At 39.1% G+C, this 21,865-nt stretch overlaps 2 protein-coding genes and 2 long non-coding RNA genes across 7 annotated transcripts in view; 1 reads left to right on the top strand and 3 right to left on the bottom strand.

The window, feature by feature from the left end:
• Positions 1 to 15: 15 nt before the first annotated feature.
• Positions 16 to 9,872, bottom strand: mthfr (methylenetetrahydrofolate reductase (NAD(P)H)). 2 transcript variants are annotated; one of them, XM_008318505.3, is made up of 15 exons: positions 9,839 to 9,872; positions 8,647 to 8,742; positions 5,300 to 5,422; positions 4,100 to 4,358; positions 3,775 to 4,013; positions 3,207 to 3,317; positions 2,921 to 3,114; positions 2,393 to 2,643; positions 1,881 to 2,015; positions 1,579 to 1,759; positions 1,288 to 1,470; positions 835 to 936; positions 642 to 761; positions 343 to 545; positions 16 to 157 (listed from the first exon to the last, which is right to left on the bottom strand). In XM_008318505.3, the coding sequence occupies exons 4-15, from the start codon at positions 4,342 to 4,344 to the stop codon at positions 127 to 129; spliced, it is 1,995 nt and encodes a 664-aa protein (XP_008316727.1). In that variant the 5' UTR covers positions 4,345 to 4,358; positions 5,300 to 5,422; positions 8,647 to 8,742; positions 9,839 to 9,872; the 3' UTR covers positions 16 to 126. The 2 variants fall into 2 exon arrangements, with proteins under 2 accessions (XP_008316727.1, XP_024914864.1); XM_025059096.1 differs by lacking the exon at positions 16 to 157 and having other exon boundaries at positions 293 to 545.
• clcn6 (chloride channel 6) lies at positions 6,034 to 16,786 on the top strand. 2 transcript variants are annotated; one of them, XM_008318507.2, is made up of 24 exons: positions 6,034 to 6,041; positions 6,309 to 6,401; positions 7,363 to 7,422; positions 7,499 to 7,564; positions 7,673 to 7,738; positions 7,834 to 7,900; positions 8,251 to 8,357; positions 8,605 to 8,731; positions 8,917 to 8,984; positions 9,094 to 9,152; positions 9,233 to 9,365; positions 9,543 to 9,656; positions 9,872 to 10,038; positions 10,302 to 10,413; positions 10,874 to 11,000; positions 11,396 to 11,549; positions 12,477 to 12,633; positions 12,927 to 13,033; positions 13,360 to 13,546; positions 13,901 to 14,061; positions 14,233 to 14,389; positions 14,605 to 14,712; positions 14,816 to 14,941; positions 15,314 to 16,786. In XM_008318507.2, exons 2-24 carry the CDS (start codon positions 6,327 to 6,329, stop codon positions 15,392 to 15,394), a joined length of 2,586 nt encoding a protein of 861 aa, XP_008316729.1. In that variant the 5' UTR covers positions 6,034 to 6,041; positions 6,309 to 6,326; the 3' UTR covers positions 15,395 to 16,786. The 2 variants fall into 2 exon arrangements, with proteins under 2 accessions (XP_008316729.1, XP_008316728.1); XM_008318506.3 differs by lacking the exon at positions 6,034 to 6,041 and having other exon boundaries at positions 6,297 to 6,401.
• On the bottom strand, positions 9,985 to 13,994 carry LOC112487572 (uncharacterized). The gene is made up of 6 exons (XR_003050777.1): positions 13,862 to 13,994; positions 13,357 to 13,475; positions 11,394 to 11,581; positions 10,782 to 10,929; positions 10,232 to 10,393; positions 9,985 to 10,125 (listed from the first exon to the last, which is right to left on the bottom strand). It is a non-coding gene; the product is annotated as an uncharacterized LOC112487572 (long non-coding RNA).
• Positions 14,366 to 21,865, bottom strand: part of LOC112487574 (uncharacterized) — a 9,169-nt gene continuing 1,669 nt past the window's right edge. The window contains exons 2-3 of one of the 2 annotated variants that reach the window (XR_003050780.1): positions 21,536 to 21,760; positions 14,366 to 14,723 (exon numbers count right to left, since the gene is read on the bottom strand). This is a non-coding gene — a long non-coding RNA (uncharacterized LOC112487574). Of the gene's footprint in view, positions 14,724 to 16,546; positions 17,398 to 21,535; positions 21,761 to 21,865 lie in introns of those variants that run through there. The other variant, XR_003050779.1, reaches the window with a different exon arrangement.

Below are 21,865 nucleotides of genomic sequence, written 5' to 3'. Positions count from 1 at the left end.
TTGACTTAGGGATATGTTGTATTACACAGTTTCATATGAAGTTCATTTTAGTGTAAAGTTCCACATTTTTACCAAAACTGGAGTTTGTATTGAATTCCCTTTCCGAACCTGCTCCGCTTGGTTTTCCTATGGTGTCGCAGTATTTTGGTAAGCATTGCTGGAAAACAAACAAAACAAAAATTAAAAAAAAAAAAAAAAAACTTTCTTTCAACAAAGGTCTCATCGTACATTGTAATCAACACTGATAGATTTTGCATATATGTATATATACACAAACAGTTCCACAGTGTTATTTTTTTTTTTTTTTACAAAAAGATGAAAAAAAAGACTGATTTTATTCACTCTTCCGTAGGTTCAGGAGGAGCATCCAGCGTCTCAAACATGTCTTCTATGACCTGCCACAGACAGTTTTCCAGAGGGAAATCATTGTCCACTAGGTTGACCAGGAAGTAGTTGTCGTGAATATACTTGATGATCATCCGTGACGGAGACTCGTCTTCGTAGAGTTTGGCCCACTGCTCAATCCACAAGGCGAAAGCTTCATCCTGAGGAACAATTCAAACAAAAAACTTAGGCAAAAGGAAAGCTGCTGAAACAAAGTCCAATATGACCTCACATGACTACAGTTCCATCTCTTTTACCTTCCAGAACATAAAACTGACTGGATCCACCACAGTAGGCTGAACAATCTCTCTGCCAGGAAAAATCCCCCACGTTACTGCGTTAGGTTGCATGTCGGCAGCATTGGTCAGATTATGACCCTGCAACCAACACATGAACACGACATTACTGGAGTAAAAACGGATGAAAAATGCTTTGAGTCCTTTCACTTACATGCACGTTAACGATGTGGTAGTTGACGCGAGGTTCATACTTCTTCAGCACTTTGAGGAGAGCTGTCACATTTTCACTGGAAGTGAAGAATTCCAGGTAGGCCTGGGAATTATACAGGACCAATAAGAAGACATTGGAGAAGAGACATCACTGTATCTAATCATGCCACACCAGTGACTGTCATTATCAATACACTCAACATTGGCAAAGGACATTAAGATAATGATAAAAGGACAAATGTCCACAGAGCAACAAAATAACTTTATATATAACATTATAATCTAAAGATGTCAAACTTTTACCCTGCCTGTTTTATCCAATTATGTTTAAGTGTACATGCTCTGCCTTAATAAACTGCCAAAATGACTACAACTACAAGGTCTACACTAGTGCAGATTGGTCATTTAAGTTAGAGCCCATTTAACACCCTCCTAAGTCATCTTCTGCTCTTGCCTTTTGAAAAACGTAGCCTCCTGCAGGACCCCATCCTACTATGGGATCTGTGGAGGGTTTTCCGTTAATGCTGGGTTGGGAGTTAATGGTGAGAACTCCTCGTTTATTAACCCTCTCCAGCTCATCCTGCAGAAGGTTTGTCTCGGGAGCCAGGGGCTCGTCATTCCACGGCAAACACATCACCTTTGAGAAGAAAAGAGTGACATCAAGTTACAACAGCCTACAGAGACCTCTGCTGGTTAAACCTGGCATTTACACCAACTACATTAGACAGATGCACAGAAAATCTACCTTGTGTCCACTGGGGTTGGCTTGCCCTGTGATGTAGTTGGTGAAAACCTCAAAGACGCTCTTTTCGTTCTTCAGCTCCTCTCCCCACATCTGCAGCAGAGCGTCTTTAGACGACTTACTCTTCAAGTAGAACAGGTAATAATCGTTCAGTTCCCCAAATGCTGGAGAAGAGGAGTTTCCCCTGGAGGTGGGACGGCTTTGTTAACTGACAGCAGGTTTTATGGATTCATGAGAAATTGATTAACACTCATTTACACTTTAATTTCTATCTTAAATGTTTTAATGTAAAGAGATCTTCTTGCCATCTTCCATTTGGGAAGTCATCCCAGTCCTGGGTTCTGTAGATGTAGCTCTTGGGCCTGGAGGCCCAGAAGATGGGTCGAACATCTTCTACTTTCCTTTTGGGATGAGCGCTCACTGCCCACGGAAGAGGACGCCTAATAAAAATATATACATTTTAATTTCATACAGTGGAGCTTCTTTTGTATGGTTCAATAAACTCTAATGCTAACTGCTGAAATAGATTGAATTGCAGTGTCCCTTGTGGCTGACTAGTAATTAAGCAATCCAAAGACAAACAATTCCTACCCTAAACCTGGGTTGGTTTAATTCGTTGAGGAAACATAATAAAACCCCAACCAACTGCGTATACACTGCAACAATATTTACCTCTTATTTAATTAGAAAGTAAATTAGTTAAGAAACTTTTTCTTGCAAAAATAGAAAGACATTTACTTTTCTAAAAACTTACTTTTTAGTAAGTAAGGACTTATTTGGACAAACATTACATGAGTGAGCAGAAGCATTAACTGACCTCGGGTCTTCTACCCACAGACCCAGCTGCCGGAGGACCTCCATGGTGGCCACCTCTCTATTCAGAGTGTAGAAGTGGACGCCTGGCACTTTGCCACTGTCCAGCAGCACACGGCACATCTCCACAGCCTGCTGGATCCCATAATTACGAATGGCAGCATCGTTGTCTTTGATGGGCTCGATGACCTTGGTGATCTCCTCCGGTACCTCCAGTTTGGATAGTTTGACAAGCTGACGCAGGGACTGGTAACCCTTGAGAGAAAGAGAGACAGAGAAAGAAAGAGAGTGTAAGGCTATAGCAATGAAACTAAAATAGAATTACATTTCAGAGTATGCTCAAATATCTTATTATACATATTCATTCATTTTAAAATTAATAACAATCAAATTGAAAATATAAGGAATTTCATTGATTTTACTTTAGTGTTCACTCACCTCATACAAATACCATACTCTGAGTTGGTTCTCATTTTAGTCAACATCACAGTGACGTCGATGACAGTAACAAGACCCTGGAAGTTTAATTTACCTGAATGGGGAAGATTCCAGGTAGGATTGGACAGGTGATTCCGATAGCTCTGCAGTCATCCAAAAACTTCAGGAATGACTCTGCCCTGAAAAAGAGCTGAGTGATAACAAAGTCTGCTCCCGCCTCCACCTTTTCTTTTAGGTGCTGGAGATCGTTCTGGTAGCTTTCTGCCTCAGGATGACCTGTGGGATAGCCTGGAAAACACCATGACAACCACTGAGCAACATGAACAAACATTGTGGCACTTTGATACGTGTAATGTTTGCTCTTATTGGTGATGAAATACCTGCAACACAAATGTCAAAGTACTCCTCAAACTCTGAGCGGATGTGTTTTACAAGGTCGACAGCATAGTTGAAGCCTCCTTCTTCTTCCTCCCAGTCTGATCCCACTGGGTCTGAGGAAAACCACGACAGCACATTTGTTTATCAGAAGTCAAGTTAGAAAGTAAAGTAAATTTGACAGCTTTCTCTGACTAACTTCCTATTGTAAGCTTATTCACATTTCACAATAAAAGCGGAAGCTGAAATAAACATTTTCTAATGTGACTCTGGCAGTTAACTGAATATCTTTAGTTTGCAGACAAGCAAAAAACCATTTAAAATGGTTGTTATATACAGGTGTTTTCTACAAATTGCATGTAACATCTTGTTAACTTATCAAAAAGAAATACTTTTTAAAAAACAGGTTTTGAACTGTTGAATATAATTATTCAGAATATCTTGAAGTTTCTCAACTCAAGAAATATTTTTTAATCAGGACTTTAAGACAAACCTAATAAATCAATGGATTAGACCTATAAATAAGAAGGTGTTGCTGGGAATTAAACCAAGCACCAGTTCGTCTTCTCTTACCTCCCCTCAGTGCCATGATGTTCTTCAGTCCAAGGCGTTTGGCTTTGGCCAGATAGCCTGTGATCTTCTCTTTGGTCTGGTTGCAGCAAGTCAGATGGAGGATGCTCTCTAGACCACAATAGTTGACTGCTGTACTGGCAATCATCATTGAGGATGTTTCCTTGTCTGAGCCTGGATCTCCTGCTGGATGCCAGGTAATGTCTATAAACATAGGGCCACCAGCACCCATTCTATCAAATCTGAAAAAAGGAGTAAAGTTCAAAAGCTCTGCCTTTTGCTTACAAAAGATTGTTCCTGACTACTTTGTTAAAATTATTTCAAATGCCTTGATATGAGATTGACAGCTCCGCTGGCTGTGCGAGGAGGAAAAAACTCCAGAGAGAACCAATGATCTCCAGACTCAATCCTCCTTCGCATCTTGTCACGCAGCCTGTGAGAACCATCTGAGTCCAGCACTGGTGTGGAACATCTGGAGCTCTCCCTGGAGCTTGCCCCGCTGCTGCTGCTCCCACTGGGGTCTGCCTTGCAAAGCTGCCAGCTACCATCACCTTGCTGCACCTGGTTCACCATGATAGCAATTTATACTGAAAAGAGAAAAATGTGTTTCTAAATGTGTGCATTTTCTAATTTCACATTTATAAAAAAAAAATCATGCAATAGCAATTGAGTTGCTTGTTTGTGAAACTTCATGGGGTGTAATAACTGCAATACAACACTGTGTGGTTCAAACAGAGTCTTTAGCAGAGAATTCAGACGAGGAGGTGGAGTCTGACTAAAGCTTGAACCTATCATTACTGTAGCTTATGAGCTTCTTTTGTGTGGCAGCACTGTATAAGCTACTTTCTTCTACATGTGACTTTAATTTACAAAACTGACCTTGTTCTAATAGGTCAATTTCTAGGATTATCAACCTGCAGACTGACTTTTCTGCCCCCCCCCCCGTTTTTTACAAATTCGTTTTTGTTCAATTGTTCAGTAATGTTTACTTAGATATAAGTTGCATTTAACTACTTATACTTACTGTATAAAGTGACTAACAACTCTAACAATATGCTTTTGGCTACAAGTAGCCCATGCCATTTCGGAAGACTACCTTACAATTATCACACACGCGCCGTCCATTTAAATCGCTAAAATTAGCTACTAATAGCACATGTTAATACAGGTCCTTTTGCAGCAGGCGTTTAAATGACAACTGACTAATGTGGATTATATGACAACATTAAGTGGCAATTGCTGACAGACATGAGCTGCTGGTTTTATTTATAACACTGTCCCTGTATTACTACGTCATTGTACACATGTATAAGGAAAGCTTGAGGGACAGCAGCAAACCCGAACATTGCGTACCGGCAGTGGCGTCTGCTAACTGAGACAAAAGCTAACACGTTGGCTGTGCTGTTCATTCATTCTGTGTTAAATATAAAAACTATTTGGAACCCTTGAATGCTGATTGTACCTCTTCCCACTACCGGGTATCGTTATGAATTTAACAAAACAACAACAAAGAGCTCGCTTGTCTTACCAGGTCCGGTCGATAGTATTCTTCGACAGCTCCTCATCTAGGACAGTCCCAGCTTGAAAGCAGCACACTCAGACCGAAGCTACAAGACAGCAACGTGTTGCGTTTACGTGACGTCGGAAAACCCTGCATTTGAGAAAATTAAAACAACACCAGGTTGAGTTTACAGGTTCCCGGTGTACGATTTGTCTTTCGAAAAACTAACTCTTTCACATAAACCATCCACTCTCCATCCATATAGCTTAAAACGGTCATGTTTTGCCCCTTTCATTCCCATAGAAAATAAAGCACTTTTGTGCTTCTGCCTTTCGCTATTTCTGTCTTTTTGCTGTTTTCTGCGCTTGTATAAAATCTTATCGAAAGAATGTTGTCAATTGTAGGTTTTAGATACAACCACAGATGCAACCATTTTCTGTATTTGTATTTGGTCGTTTGGGAAAAATATATAAAAAACACGTTTTCAAATTTCCCCGTTTCAAAAGAAATAATTCAAATGAATCGTACATTTTCACGGTGTTTCACTTTTGTAAATTAAAGTATTTGAAACAACCACAATGCACGATTAGCAATTACTCGGAATTCTTTTGTAAAAATACATTTTATGTGTATATTAAGTTGTGTATATTCAAGAACATTATCTTAGATGCGTAAAAATACGCAGTATTGACGGTTTTTAAAATACTTTCTGCTTTTGGGTTTGCGTGGTTGACCCATAAGCTTAATTGGCTTGCCGAAGCGATCAGAGGTGCACGCCTAACCCCTTACCAATGAAATTAACGGATTTAATGATTATTGGCCAATTACAGCCAAGGAAGCGTTCACACGGGTTTAATGTGTTGCGTTTCTGATGTCATAAAAATTATTAAAACTTCAATTACGTTATTTTAATGTTAACTATACCTTCATAAATATTCATTTATATAATTGACAAAATATTAGTAATGCAAATAATTTTGTATTCATTTCTAACAATTTGTATTTGATTTTGATTTCTTCCTGAACGTGAATGCAGCGTGACACAACAACAAAGATGGCGTGTTGCGGGAGCTGTATGTGCTGCCGATGTTGCTGCAGAGACGGAGAAACACGGACGCCAGAGGAACTTGTAAGAAAAAAAAGCGCATATTACCACGAGCAGAAATCGAATATTAATAATCCTCTTTTATTACAATTTTTGTTTCCGTGGTGCTACACATTACGTCGCCCGTGTTCCACCCTAAAGACGTTTAGAGTTACTAGCTGACAAAACATAATTTGCAGATATAGAATTTTAATTGATCTTATTCTATTTCTATAGTTACAGTAGACATTAGGCCACTGGGGTGTTTATGTGAAGATCTGACTACTAAGTCACTTTATTTCGGCGTCATGTAATCCGGTTAACGGACAGGATTTTACTACGTTAAGCCCTTTTTGGAAGTGACTCCTAATGTTACCAAGCCACATACGTGAATTCACCACAGTTGTTCAGGATGCCTATTTAAATCGACACGGAGATTCACTAATAGCAGAAAAGGAAAGTAGACGTGAAAGTTATTATAATTTTTGAATAAGGAAGGTTGTTATCAAGACTATCCTGTCGAATTGAAAATTGTGCCAACAGTAGACACACCCTGGTGCTCAGTTCCTTAGACAATGACATTATTGTTTTAAGTTTTAAGTACTAACAGATTTAGTTTCATTGATCAATATAGGTGTATAAAATAATTATAAGGGCCAGGTGTTGAATCCAGCAGTGTGTCTGTATGTCACATCATCAATTTTGGCCAAAACACTTGCCCTTCTTGCTACAGAGAAGAAAAAAAATCCTCTTACATGCTGTCATGTCAGCGTGCAGAGCACAGGTCAATCATTCTGGTGTGAAAAAGATTCTGATCTGCTCTTTAAAGTTAAGCTTAAATTATGACAAAATGATAGAGTGTAAATGCTTGATGAATGTAGTTTGATTAATTGATTTTTTTGATTAATCTCTGAAGAGTAATATAGGTATTACTTGAAACCAATACCTGCATTAAATCCATGCTTTTACCAGTAATTAATTATTCATGATGGTCTTTCCCACCCAGGCGATCCTGGGGGAAATCCGAGAAGAAGAAGATGAGATTTTACCAAGAAAAGACTATGAGGTAAATAACTGGAGCTCATGGTGTCTCTGAATGAAAATAAAATCTAAAGCTACAGCGTTTGTGTTTACTTTGATAGAGCTTGGATTATGACCGGTGCACTAATGAGCCCTATGTGGAGGTTGTGGAGGCGACAGATAATAAGGTAACGGCATCCTTATAAGTTTTTTTTTTTTTTTTTTTGAGTAAAAGTTCAGATGTAGATATTATTATCACATATAATGTTAATGTTGCACATTTTATTTTTCTACAGCAAGCCAAAAAGTATGAAGTGGTACGATGGGTGATGGTGTTTGGCATAGGAGTCACAGTGGGTCTGGTAAGTGCAGAGGAACTAGGATTGTTCTCATGCACTGTTTATTTACTTGATGCTAACTGTTTGAAATAACCAGAGTGTGTTTGTTTCTCTATCAGGTGGGCCTGTTTGTGGATTTCTTTGTCAGCCTTTTTACCACAATCAAATTCTCAGTGGTTGGTGCTTGTATCCTTTCACTTACACGTGTTAACTAATCTGATGAAACTATATTGGTATGACCAGTCTAGCTAATTTCTGCATTGTTACATGTGATGTACCATATTTATTTCCTCATTAATGGTAAATGGTAGTCTTCATGACTACTCAGTGGGCTTTACAATACACTACACTACACCATTTAGCTACTAAGAGCAAGACTGTACTTAAACTACCAGGTTTGGAATTGAACCCACACCCCTCTGGGAGGACAACTAAACTACCTACAGATCTACAGCCACCTCTTTTTCATCCTAAAAACCTCTTCCTACTGTAAATCATTTTACATGGCACCAAAAACCTTAGCTGAATATCTCCAGCTGTGGAAAAGTGCAGTGACAAAGGCTGCCTCCCTCTGTCTCTTTTGGAATTCCTGGCATTCAACATGTTCTTCATCTTTATTGCCAGTGTACTTGTCCTTATTGAGGTAAGATTAATTACATGTTGGACACCTTGGCATTTCGACGATTCAAACTTCTTTTTAAGAGAGGTTGAAAGTTAATGGCTTATGGAGGAATGATAGAATAAAGTAGTTTGGTTTTTGCCATCAATCCTCATTTTGAAAAGTCTTGATTTGTTGTTACACTAGAATCAATTCTGTCCAATTTTGTTTTATATTCAGAATTATTTGTAGTATTTCTGTTAATATGGTATTTATTTTGCTCCTTTTCCAGCCTGTGGCAGGTGGTTCTGGAATCCCAGAGATTAAAAGTTACCTGAATGGGGTGAAAATTCCAGGAATTGTCCGTCTGCGAGCTTTTCTCTGCAAAGCTACTGGAGTTATATTCAGTGTGGCTGGAGGTAAAGGACGACTGTGAAAAGATCAGGAGAAGATACAAAAAAAAAAGTTATTAAATGTGCAGAGTTATTAAAATGTCACGACAGCTACCACATCTTATTGCATTCATTTTCTTTGGTTTTAATAAGTAAGAGTCATCAATTGTACATTGTATTAGTTGTGGTTTTAAAAATGTGTGTCTACACAGGTCTGTTTGTTGGTAAAGAAGGTCCCATGATTCACAGCGGCGCAATTGTCGGAGCTGGTCTTCCTCAGGTAAAACACCACACAACAAATGATTAACTACCAGTTCATTATAGGCTTTTTTTTGTTACATATCTTTTCATTAAAATGCTGACCTATGTTTTATTTCTTCTCTGTTTAGTTTCAGAGCATTACATTCAAGAAGATCAAATTTAATTTCCCCCATTTCCGCAGTGACAGGTACAGTGATACCACATGATCCAGCCTCCTCCCCAGTAGTAAGAGGAATATTATCAGCATTTCTTTGTGCTTTTGTTCAGGGACAAGCGCGACTTTGTGTCAGCAGGAGCTGCAGCTGGAGTCGCTGCTGCCTTTGGGGCTCCTATAGGTGGAACCTTGTTCAGTCTGGAGGAGGGCTCCTCTTTTTGGAACCAGGGCCTCACTTGGAAAGTGGTAGGGTATCTTTTTTATCCACCACACTATACTTTGGGTTTTAATGTCAATATTTGTTAATCACCTGGCTTTATCAAATCAATGTTTGTAGACTGAAATGCCAGACTATATTAACTACACACTTTATAGACATCATTCTGTGAAAATTTAATCTGAATCTAATCTTTGTCTCCACAGCTCTTCTGTTCCATGTCGGCAACTTTCACTCTGAACTTCTTTCGCTCTGGTATTATCTTCAACAACTGGGGCTCCTTTCAGCAGCCTGGTCTGCTCAATTTTGGAGAGTTCAAGGTAAAGATCCATGTGATGACCTGGATATTAAAATACTACAAGTGCTCCATGTTTTTCTGCATTCAAAAGGTCTGGGAATCCTCTGGGGTTCTGGGTGAGCTATTAAATAGTACTAATGTTGGGAAAACTCATTCTATTTCACATATTCATTTCTCAAATGAAAAATAACTATCTTTACTCACTTGATGTAATGTATCAAACCTCTGGTTCATCAGTGTCCAGAAGGAGATAAGAGCTGCCACCTGTGGACCGCTGTAGACCTGGCCTTCTTTGTTCTGATGGGAGTGGTGGGAGGGTTACTGGGAGCCCTCTTCAACTGCATGAACAAGTGCCTGGCAAAGTATCGCATGAGACACATCCACCCTAAGGCTAAATTCATCAGGTGAACCCTTTAATGCCTCTGTGCCTGCTAGCTGTTGTCTAACTTCATCACATTGTCTTTGCAGACAATATAGATGAAGGGAAAAACCTGAAAACATTTGAAAAATAGGATATTTTACTAGTTGAACAAGGCAACAAATGTCTCTATGCCTACACAGAGGAACATGACCAAAATGAAAAATATAATAAAATACCTGGCAGCGATATGCTGATGTCATTGTGAGAATCTGTTCATAGAATCTGTGTGACACTGTCTTCTCCCAGAGTGTTGGAGGGTCTCCTGGTCAGCATGGTGACGACAGTGGTGATCTTTGCAGCTTCTATGCTTTTGGGCGAATGCCGTGAGCTGTACATCCCTGCAAATCAAAACGCCACAGTAAGTTCCTGCTCTTTTGTTTCTTATTATCTCATATGAACAAGAGAGGGACAAAGGGACGTCAACTGGCTCTGCTGGTTCAGCTAATTTTAATAATCTTATACTTTAACTTGCCTGTTTTTCCTATTAAGATTTACACATGTTAGCGGAGCAGATAATATAGTATATAGTAACCTATATTCATATCTCCGCCTTTTTGCTCTATTTGCCCAAAGTGTGTTTTTTTGGCTTTCTCTTTCCAGAAAACAGTTGCAAAATTGTCTTCAAATTGCTTAAACATGCAGCGTTTTTCTTTTTCCTGACCTTTCACCATCTGCAGCTGTCCTATTTGTGGTTTAAAACAACATGAACATTTTTACATTTTTTACCTTTTACCACAAGGGTGGAGTAAACTGTATGTCCTTTGCCTTAGGACATCACTTTTATCGTCACATGCTAAGCATTTTGCATTTTCTCTCAGGTTTCCGGAGAAGACATCAACTCCACCATCCGTCAGTTCTTCTGCAGCAACAAAACCTACAATGACATGGCCACGCTGTTCTTTAACCCACAGGAGGCTGCCATTCGACAGCTGCTTCACCAGGATGGTGAGATGAGTGCATGCACAACCCTCAAAGGACTACTCTAACGTTTCCATGTCATTTTAAGTCTCAGGGCTTTAGTTACAAATATATGTGTGCAATAAAGTTCTTATTTTACTCTGACTCACCCCCAGTTTCACTTTTAACATTAATGGTGGCATTATAACAGGTTGATGGCAAATTGAAAACTGAGTTTTTGGCTCACGTATCTGCTGTCTGTACCAAGTCTTTAAAGTGTTGGCTGTTGCCCCAGAAGCCCTTCTGTTGTCAGTCTATAATTTATTGAAATGTAATCTTAAAGTCTTAATGGTTCTATTCAGCAAAGTAATACAACTGTCATAAAGAACGTTAAAGCTTTTTAAATGTCATTCTCCAGTTAACTCCTTCTCTGTTACTCACAGGAACCTTCAGTCCTTTGACTCTGTTGCTGTTCTTCGTGTTCTATTTCCTCTTGGCTTGTTGGACCTACGGTGTGTCCATACCCAGTGGACTCTTTGTGCCGTCTTTGCTCTGTGGGGCAGCGTTCGGACGGCTGGTCGCCAACATCCTCAAAGTGTAAGAACATCTTATTTTCCTCTCCTCTCAGTCTGATTGATGCAAAAAATATCAAACAAAAAAATTACAACAACAACTTTGACTTTAAATGAGACAGCATTGGATATATAAGTTAAACATGTTTGTTCTGTGTTCATCCTTGTTGATGCCCAAATTTGAAACAATGACTTTTTCTAAGGTGTGACCAGTGGGAAAAATTGTTTTGGTTGTTCTTTCTAAAGAACTGATGTATTTTTCAGTAAGCTACATGGTACTTGGAGCAGGAAAACATATTTACTGACCAATAATGACACAGAACACTGTGTTTTAGTCTTTTCACCCACTGCTTAATCTGTCACCTTGTGTCTAAAGCTAACAGGACTCAGAGGAATGTGCTGACATGATGACTTTCTCCTGTTGATTCTTTCACTTCCTCTGATTCCACACACAGGCAGAGTGATCGCTGTTGACAGGCTTTATTTGGTTTACCAGACTCAGAGGTTCACAGCATCTGAAATGTCAGACTCTACTCATTAAATGAAAATGAACATGATGAAGTGTAAAACACGGACATAACTGTATATCTAATAGTTCCACCGCCCATTCACTTATCTTTGCTCTAATACAGTCGATACACTGTTTATTCCTTCTGTCTTTGTGTCCCATCAATATGTAGTAAAAAAGATTTAGGAATGACCTTGATTAATTATGATAAATAACAATTGTGATTAATCACGAGGAGTCATGATTAATCCACTGCTACCCTGTGATTTATCTGATTGTACCTATGTAGGGGCTGTTTTTTTATTATTATTTTTTAATGATTTGTGCAGGATAATAAACACAAACAACATATGTGTGCACGTGCAAGTGTGTGTGTTTGCAGTTATGACATAGTTCTGTGTTTGGTCATTAGAGTTCTCTCTCTTTGTGTCTTTTCTCTGACAGGAAACTACAGCTGCACATTTACTCAGGAACCTTTGCTCTGATTGGTGCTGCTGCCTTTCTTGGAGGTGTGGTCAGAATGACCATCAGTCTGACTGTCATCCTGATAGAATCCACCAATGAAATCTCGTACGGGCTGCCCATCATGATCACTCTGATGGTAAACAGTTGTCTCGTGTGTTACAGGCTTTCCTTTTGTTATTCAATCTCAAACTCATCTGATGCAAAATGACAAATTAAGATCTGACTACATAAAGTTGACAGAATTGACATTCTGCCATTTTGGAGGATGGTCTTGATTCTATTCTAGATAACCTGTAAAGTCTGTTGTTGGGTTCAAATGTATTCTGTCAGTCCTGGCTTTACAAATGAAATGGACTGGTTTTGATATAAATCAGATATGTGCTTCGTGTTGTTTTATTGCGGCGTCTGGTTTTGTCCTGATTAACGCAGGTTGCCAAATGGACTGGAGACTTTTTTAACAAGGGAATCTATGACATTCACATTGACCTTAAAGGAGTGCCATTGCTGGAGTGGGAGACTGAGGTGGAGATGGACAAGTAAGACTCTTCTCAGTGTGTGATTTTCATCCTACTTTACTTTTTGGTTCATTTAAATCAGATATAAACACCTATACCTCTCCGACCCCCAATAAGTGTTTTGAGGAGGATATTTCAAATTTCATTTCAATTCAAATTTTAAAACTAAAGTCCACTGAGGCAAACGTGTTTTGTGAATTTGGGCTACACAAAAAAACTGTATAATGCTGAACTTTAACTTTATTGCATCCTATTACAGTGAGAATAAAGAAGATGGTTCACTCTAACAGTTGTTACTTAGAAATTAGTTTGTAACCTGTAAGAATTATGAGGTAATTTCTCACCAGATTAACCGCCAGTGACATCATGGAGCCCAACCTGACCTACGTGTACCCTCATACTCGAGTCCAGTCCCTGGTCAGTATCCTCCGCACCACTGTCTACCATGCGTTTCCTGTGGTGACTGAAAACAGACAGAATGAGAAAGACTTCATGAAGGGCAACATCCTGGTCAGCAACAACATTCGCTTCAAGGTTTGTCCTGGACCATTTTATAATTTTAGTCCTGTAAGCCCAGGCTGCTCGTTACTTCCTCCACCATGGAGCTCTGTGTCTGGGACATGACTCTGACCAATGACTAATGAAGGACATTCATTTTTAAATGTTTATCTGTACAGATGCTACTGCCTTAAACCTTTACATCTGACATCAGTATCAATCATGGGAACTTCATAGAATGATTTATAGGTAAAGATGACATGTTTGACCATTAGACAAGTTTGCTGGATTTCCAAAGGTGTCTTGATTTTGTCAGACATCCAATCTGTAGAATGTGGTCTCAGTACTGACCCCATCAGGATCTTCATAACTTGTGAATGTCTCCTATAGAAATCCAGCGTCATGTCTCGTGCTGTGGAACAGCGGCGTCGCTGCCAGTCAATGAAATCGTATCCATCCAGTGAGCTGAGAAATGTCTGTGATGACCAGACTGCAGTGGTGGAGCCAGCAGAGGAGGGAGAGGATATGCTGCAGCAGATGTTAGAGAGAAGGTGGGTTGGATGGATGGATGGATGAATGAATGGATGGATGGATGGATGGATGAATGGATGCATGCACTGCTGCAGGGGCTCTCATTAATCACATCATTTTCCTCAAAAACATTATTTTCTACGTTCAACGTTGATAAATAACAAATAAACCTCATTGCTGATCTCATGCAGGCACACACCCTACCCCAACCTGTACCCAGATCAGTCTCCCAGCGAGGAGTGGACCATGGAGGAGAGGTTCAGGCCGCTAACTTTCCATGGCCTCATTCTGCGCTCGCAGCTTGTCAACCTGCTCATCAGAGGAGTCTGTTACTCTGAAAACCAGTCAGTAAGTCTGCAAAGCTGAAATACAACCTTGATTACTAGAACAACAGACTTTTTTAAAAGTGGAAAGAAGTGTTTTTTTTTTTGTTTTTTTTTTTTAAAAGCTCACAGCTGAAAAATGAATATTGGTACCATACACTAATAATAAAACAAAAACTGTTCAAAGACCCACGTGTGCCATAATGTTGGTCAATCGTCTGCTCTTACCTTCTCTCTCAGAGTGCCACTCAGCCCAGGTTGTCCTATGCCGAGATGACTGAGGATTATCCTCGTTACCCTGACATCCATGAAGTGGACCTCACCCTGCTCAACCCTCGCATGATTGTGGTATGCCTTTACTGTTGGAACAAAGAAAAAAATTATATCTATATTTTTCAGTACATTTTCTGTCTAAACATATCATGTCTATGTCTATCATATGTTCCACCAGGATGTTACTCCATATATGAACCCGTGTCCCTACATCGTGTCGCCCAACACCCGTATTTCTCAAGTCTTCAACTTGTTCAGGACCATGGGACTAAGACACTTACCTGTGGTCAATGCTGTTGGAGAAGTAAGTATAAACATACAGATACAGACAAGGAGCTACTCTACTGCCACCTACTGGTTCTTTATTCAGCTACTAAAGCCTTCCACTCGGGAATGCTTCGATTACTGGCAAAAAAAGAAAACGCAAACACGGGGTAGCTGCACTGCTAATGACCTCAGCACCATACACTTTCTTATCAAAACTGACAGATAGGATCCTTTTCATGGATAATAAAATGCTTTGGCGTTTTCTGCATAATAAGCACAATGCTTTATATTTTTCTGGGCAACGCAATGTTACAGTTAAGATCAATTCATCTTGAGAAGAAAAATCCTTTCCTGTCATGTTAGCCTGCATTTGTAGTTAACTAAATGCTATTTTCTGCCCCTCTGTCAGATTGTTGGAATCATCACCAGACATAATTTAACCCACGAGTTCCTTGTGGCCAAACTGCGACAGCACTACATGACGTTTTGACTGGGACTCAGGAAGTTTTATTTTTCTACTTGTTCCTCGAGCCTCGTTCCGATCCCTTACAGCATGTGACAAATTCCAATAGAGAAAAAAAACACTTTTTGTTTTTCTTCAACTCCAACATAAAATCTTCAGGTTCAAATATAAGTCAGCCTCGCTTTGACTTCTAGGGAGTGAACACACTAATCATGGATATGGTACAACTGCTACTTTAACTGCTTTAACCTGTCACAATTCATATACAAACTGTTGCTAAACTGTTCAATAACCTGAAATGACAAATAGGACATTACAGTTAGGTTACATTATATTACAGTTTTATTTTCTAACTGAAACGAGGGAATTTTATTATCAAACAGTTGTGTTTTTTTGTCATTTTTGATTTGGTTCTTGTAAAATCACATTTGTAATTTGTCATGATTTCCATTAGTATAACAGGCATTTACCTATACTTTACAAAAGTGATCACTAACTGTTGGCCTGCTGGTCAGATTGGATGGTTTGGTGGGATAGATTTGGTCCATGGGCCCATTTTCTTCAACGAATGATAATGTTAGATCATAAAAATGTGATTTTTTTTTTATTTTTAGTTCTGCTTTTTAGGGAATAGACACAACTCTCCAAACAGGTGACCAAAATGAATACAGAGCAGTTTTATTTCCATTTTTTTTATTTCCACTATTGTCACTGCAGCACTTTTGTTTTGATAATTTTTTTACGTAAAAAAAAAAACAACTGGAATATATGCACTAAAATGGCCAGTACTTACGGCCTCCTCAACCTGTGTAGTTTATAGGTCCCTTGCTTGATTCGTTTCTCTAGCAGGGTAATTACATTGTTTTATTTATGTTGCTGTTACTACAGTGTGTGGATATTCCCTAGCTAAGCATAGCACCGGTTCCAAACTTACATATATTTTATTCCAGACCTTCAAGTTCAGCCTGTTGTTTTAAAATCTTTCTTAAAAGGGACCTTAAAACGTCACTCTGACCTCGAGGCACATATACACGGTATATATCCGTTTTATTCCCCTGTCTTTGCTTTATATTTTATTGAAGAGATTATTTTTTTATGATTTAATTTTTATAATTTGCTGCTTATTAATACTTGAGTCATGCAGTTACATTTAAGAATGTTGAATAAATGTTTTTTTTTGGGGGGGGGGTATTCTTTTGTGTTCTCAGAACGTCTCACATGTTGTTTTAAATGACTTTTATTTTTAAGATTTGTTGCTTGGTGTGAAAGGTTGTGTTAGATGAAACATTTGACGATGTTTTCCAAATGTCTATGATTTACTTGGAGGTTGGAAGACTTCACAGCAGTGAAAGAAAAAGGGAGGAGTGTCCTGTGCCTTTTTACTCTTTAAATAAAGGCCTTTCTTTCTGACGGCAAATCTGGAAACGTGTGTGTGTTCATTTGTTAAGACGCTTACAATTCATTTTGTAGGGCAAAGGAAAATAATTATTTCAAGATGTCACTGGAGAAACCAGAGCTGTTGCTTTAAACTCTTTGAATCCACTATCCCTCCTGTTATCACATGGCACACAGAGGATGGTCATGACTCTAGGTTATTATTTTGAAATTATTATCACTGTATCTTCCCTCCTGACCTTTATCCAGTCTGCACTTCACACACCTGTTATCTCCCATTGTTAGAAGCATAGAATTATATACAATTTTGATAACAGCTGCTACAAAAATACATAAGTAAATCCAATTTATCATCTGCCCTAAAATAATCTGAAACAGTTAAACCAAAGTATAGTAAAGTAGTAGTCAATTTAAGATGAATAAACAAGATAATAACTTTGTAATTAAGAGGACAGAAGGCATTTTCATAAATCCACATCTGAAGTCACTGCATTCAGCTTTGAAACACTTGGTGGCGTTGTAGGGCTGCAGGGGGGGCTGCAAGCAGCAGAGCACCTTTGGAATTAAAGACTTTTTTTCCCGTTTTCTTCAGAGCTCATTATTCCAGTCATCCTCAGCCTGAGTGATGATGTGACCTGTGGGAGATATTTTTAGATATTTAAATTTCACACTGGTTTGTTAAGGCGTCGGGGTCAGAGAGGGCAGTTGACAAGCCGCTCTTGTCGTTCAGTCAGGATGAATTCAATGCCATTAAATGTATTCCATGAGGGAAATTGACCTCTGACCTGTGGGCTCAGTGACTGTAGAGTGTGTAACTGCTTATTAACTGAGTGAGTGGATGTGTTTGGTACAGTTGCAGGATACAGTATGTTATGAACACAATACCAAGTATTTCTTTCCAATATTTTACGGCAACAAAAACAAATAGTGTCAAGAAGTATATACAGTATTCTAATGGTAGTAGTGAAGGTAATAGTAAGTTAAAGTAATTTAAATTAGGGTTATTTAACTAGTAATTTTTAGTTAAAGTTTGTTTTGTTGAAGGGACATTTTATTAAATGACATCCTGTTTGTATTTATTTAGAATAGTTGTGATCATTTTTGTCTTAATTTTTATATATTAGGCTGCCAAGAGGTTTTGATAGTTTTTATAGTTTTTCCCAATATCCACTATGATCTTTTGTGTCTACAGTAAATGTTTGTATTCCTCATAAACACACAGTCAGTTTGTGTTCAGTCTCTCTTGCGTGACAGCCCTCCAGCAGCTGCAGCAGCCATAATGTTACCCACACTCACTTGTCTGAGGTGTGGAAGGCGACTGAGCTCATTAGAGAAAATGACTCGTGAGTTCCACAGCAGCTCAGATAATACAGTCTGTCAGCAGGAGACTGAAGACCCGCAGCGATTAGAGAGAGACAACCAGCATTTGTGATTGACTCTCTCCCTTCATCATTTCACCTATTATTATTCTTTTCATTGTTACGACCGACTTAACAGTGGTATATGATGTTGGAGGTGGGAAGTCAGAGGTTTTGGAAAATGTAAAAACTTTGAGAGTTCATATCATGCTGCTGGCACACACATTTAACTGTAATAATAATTATAATATTAATTTAAATCTGCAAAAAGATGCTATCAAAATATTTGGACTAAAACATGATCTTAAAAATGAAGTTAGTTGATCTTGTTTGAAATTTGTATTTAATTGCACTTTAATGTAAAATTGATTTTTCAGCAGTGTTTCTATTCAGCAGTATCAACCTTTCTATTACATATAATTCAGTTATGTGTAATAAATGATGTAATCAAGTCAATTGTTGCCGGACTTTTCTGGACCAAACTCTCGTCATCTAGTTTATCTTGAATTGATCTTGTTAAACGCCCTTGAGCTCAGCCCTCTCCACCGGATATAATGACACAATAACAGTAACTTTGAACAGTGACTTGGTCAGTTAATCATTTCACTTCTTTCAGGAATATGTAATGTGAACTATTCCAAGAGGTGCAGCTATTTTTAAACTCTGGTTTATCATTTAATCCCAAGACTAAGTTTAACCACAGAACATTTCCTTTTAAAAGCCTTGTCCGTGGTCACCTGCCCAGAGAACACCTTTTCCTTTGTCCGTGGTCACCTGCCCAGAGAACATAACATGATTCTATTTTTTTATTTGATTATTTGTCATTGTGACACAGCACACCACTGCACACAACCAAATGTGACCTCTGCTTTTTACCCATCACCAAAGTGAACAGGGAGCAGCTTATAGAGTTTAGTTTAGATTTATAGTTGAGATGTATTTACTTGCTTTAAGATGAACAAATACATTTCCAACGTGCCTAAAATTAAGACATGATTATTGCAGGAAAATAAAAATACAGTATGTGATTCACAAATGCCTCCAGGACATACATCACCCACACAGATGGAAAGAACAATTATAATGCCATTAAAAGCTCCTTAGCCCCAATGACCTCCCACTGCATCCTGACAGATACGGACGACTTCACCTCAGGCTTCCTGCAACCACACACTGACTTTTCTACTGAACAGGAGAATAAAGACTGAGAACACGGTCCCAAAGGAAGTTTAGTGTCTGATTGAACGGCTGTTTTCCTTCACAAATATATCATTTCAGTGAATTGAAATAAGCTGTAATTCCCTCAAGGCCTTAAATCAAAAACCCAAACTATTCAAATATACAGTTGGAGTGGATGAAAGTAACTGTCTGACACTGGCAGTTTGTTTGTTTGTCTTTTAATAAAATGTGCATTTTTCTCTGCCACTGATGGATTTTGGGATGTTCACACCTTCACCACTGAGGTTTTTAACTTGGTTGATTATAATAATGACAAAACATTTGGGTCCACTAGTGGGTGCTGTCTGCTATTGTTTTGTTCTGGGGTTTTTTTTTACCCATTTTCCTCTAAATGGGATTGCAGTAAACAAAAAACACTAACAATAGTGAGTGAGACCTGAAAAAATCTGCCTGTGGCTAAAAAAATAATAATGAAATGCTTGTCTTAATTTCACAAATATCATAACTTTACTCTTAGCCTTTTAGAAACCAAACTGTCCAAACCTGTCATTCATGAAATCTGAGTTCTACTAGGTATTTCTGATTTGATCGGTAAATAAAACCATTAAGTTTCTGTGATTTCTCTGGTGTTTGTTTTCAGATTTAGTTCCTGTTTCGTGAATAGGCCACAGCTGCTAATTGATTTTTTTTAATGCAACCTATTTAGACAGTAAAGTAAATGAATGGAATTCCAGTTTTTTTGTAACAACATTCTACATTCAGTCAGTGGAATGTTGTTAGAAACTTTTAACCTGGAACAGTTTGTCTTTGCCTGAGTTTTCCTGACGACCAGTTCGGAGCGTCATAGTGACATTTCAGTGTCACTACTTTCCACCTTGCTAGTGGCGAAAGCTGAAAACCAATTTAACCTTCACCATGTCCATCCGCTCCACAGCCCATTCTTGTCCTAGCCTGCTCCCAGATTCCCACGCCATTACATCATGCCATCCCCTTCCCGCCGGCTGTGGAAAGACTGGTGTATACATGTAAATATGACCCCTCTATTGCCACCTCCACTGAGATAAGCTTTTCACACCAGAATGGCGGTGCATATATTTAGACCTGCTAAGGGCTGCTATTTTTAACGTATGTCACTTGTCCGATTTCTGCCCTATCTCTGCAGATCTGAATTAGGAAGCAGCGGGGGAAAAGGAGAAGGGGCGGAGCTTCTGATTTATTCAATGAAACCACTTCTGGGACTTCACTAACTGAGAGACACTGTTGCTGAAAACGCAAAAATGCAAATATAAATATGTACTTGTATGCCAGTGTTTGACCGGCCTGCCTGCAGTCCAGATCTGTCTTGAATAATATTAAAAAATTGATTTGACTTGTCGTCTGCTAAAAGCCTGGCTCTTGCCGGTCAGTCTGCTCCCACCCTCCCTACTTCCCTCCCTCCCTCCCTCCCTCCACCCTTCCTGCTCCTCTGACAAACAGTAATGCAGCACAATTGTTTGATTGACAGCTAGTTGACAAGAAATGGTTCCAGACCAGGAGGGGGCGGGAAAACTGTAACTTTGATTGGATCGAAGTTTTAGACGAGTCCTACAACTAACTTCCCAATAACTTATCAGAGATGCCTGTGTGATGGAAGAGGTATTTACATGATATTATAAAATGCTAACTGTATAACCAGTACAAGTGCATTAATACACATTAGTGCTTCAGCTCTCGGCAGTGGTTTGACCTCACCACTTGACTGCTCACTTTTCTCTTACATCCTGTTCCAGAGCTAACAAACACATGTTTGTTTTTTTGTCTGACATTTGGTCAGACCAACATTAAAAACCCCATCATCTGATGCAATCCAGAAATAACCCCAGGTCCAGGGCAATGATTTGTTAGACTAGTTTACAAATAAACCCTACCTGCCCTCTACCATAGTGACTGCTGACATGTTATTTTTGGCTCCTTTACAGATGATTACAGTCGGTGCAGGTGTGTGAAGTACAGACTGGATAAAGGTCAGGGGGACGATATGGGAATTTTAAAATAATAACCCAGAGTCATTACCATCCTCTGTGTCATAGCCGGACTGTGTCAGGTGACCTCACAAAGCATGTGTGCCAAACTCCAGGCCTGAGGGCCACAGCTAACCCGCAAACACACTCATACTCAACACTACTTTCAAGGTATTTGGTGTCTGAACAGAACCAAAAATGCCAATTCTACATTCTGTCAAAATCAAAATTCTTACCTTTATTGAATAGCATGAGGAAACTGCACTTGACTTTCATGTCCAGCAGAGACAGCTCAGGATTTTTCCAGCGGTGTGATGACGATAAGCTTATCTTTGGAGGGAAGGAAGTGGTGGGGCGCTGTTGACAGGATGCTCCGGAGAAGCAGCCGTGACTGTCTGACCGTCTGTCCCTCTGTCCCATCGTTTATCAGGTGACACATTCCTCGGTTACACCACACGTTGCTGGAATCAAATAGTTTAAAAATGTGTCATAAGGAAGACGTAGGGCCATTCATGGCCTTGTCAGGAACATTCAAGCTTGTGACAAAGTCTCATATAAGGTGAGCA

The sequence above is a fragment of the Cynoglossus semilaevis genome, chromosome 10 (assembly GCF_000523025.1).
Source record: "Cynoglossus semilaevis isolate Cse_v1.0 chromosome 10, Cse_v1.0, whole genome shotgun sequence".
NCBI classification, from domain to species: Eukaryota; Metazoa; Chordata; class Actinopteri; order Pleuronectiformes; family Cynoglossidae; genus Cynoglossus; species Cynoglossus semilaevis.
The sequence above is the reverse complement of the archived record's forward strand: the minus strand, read 5'-3'. Positions and strand labels throughout refer to the sequence as shown.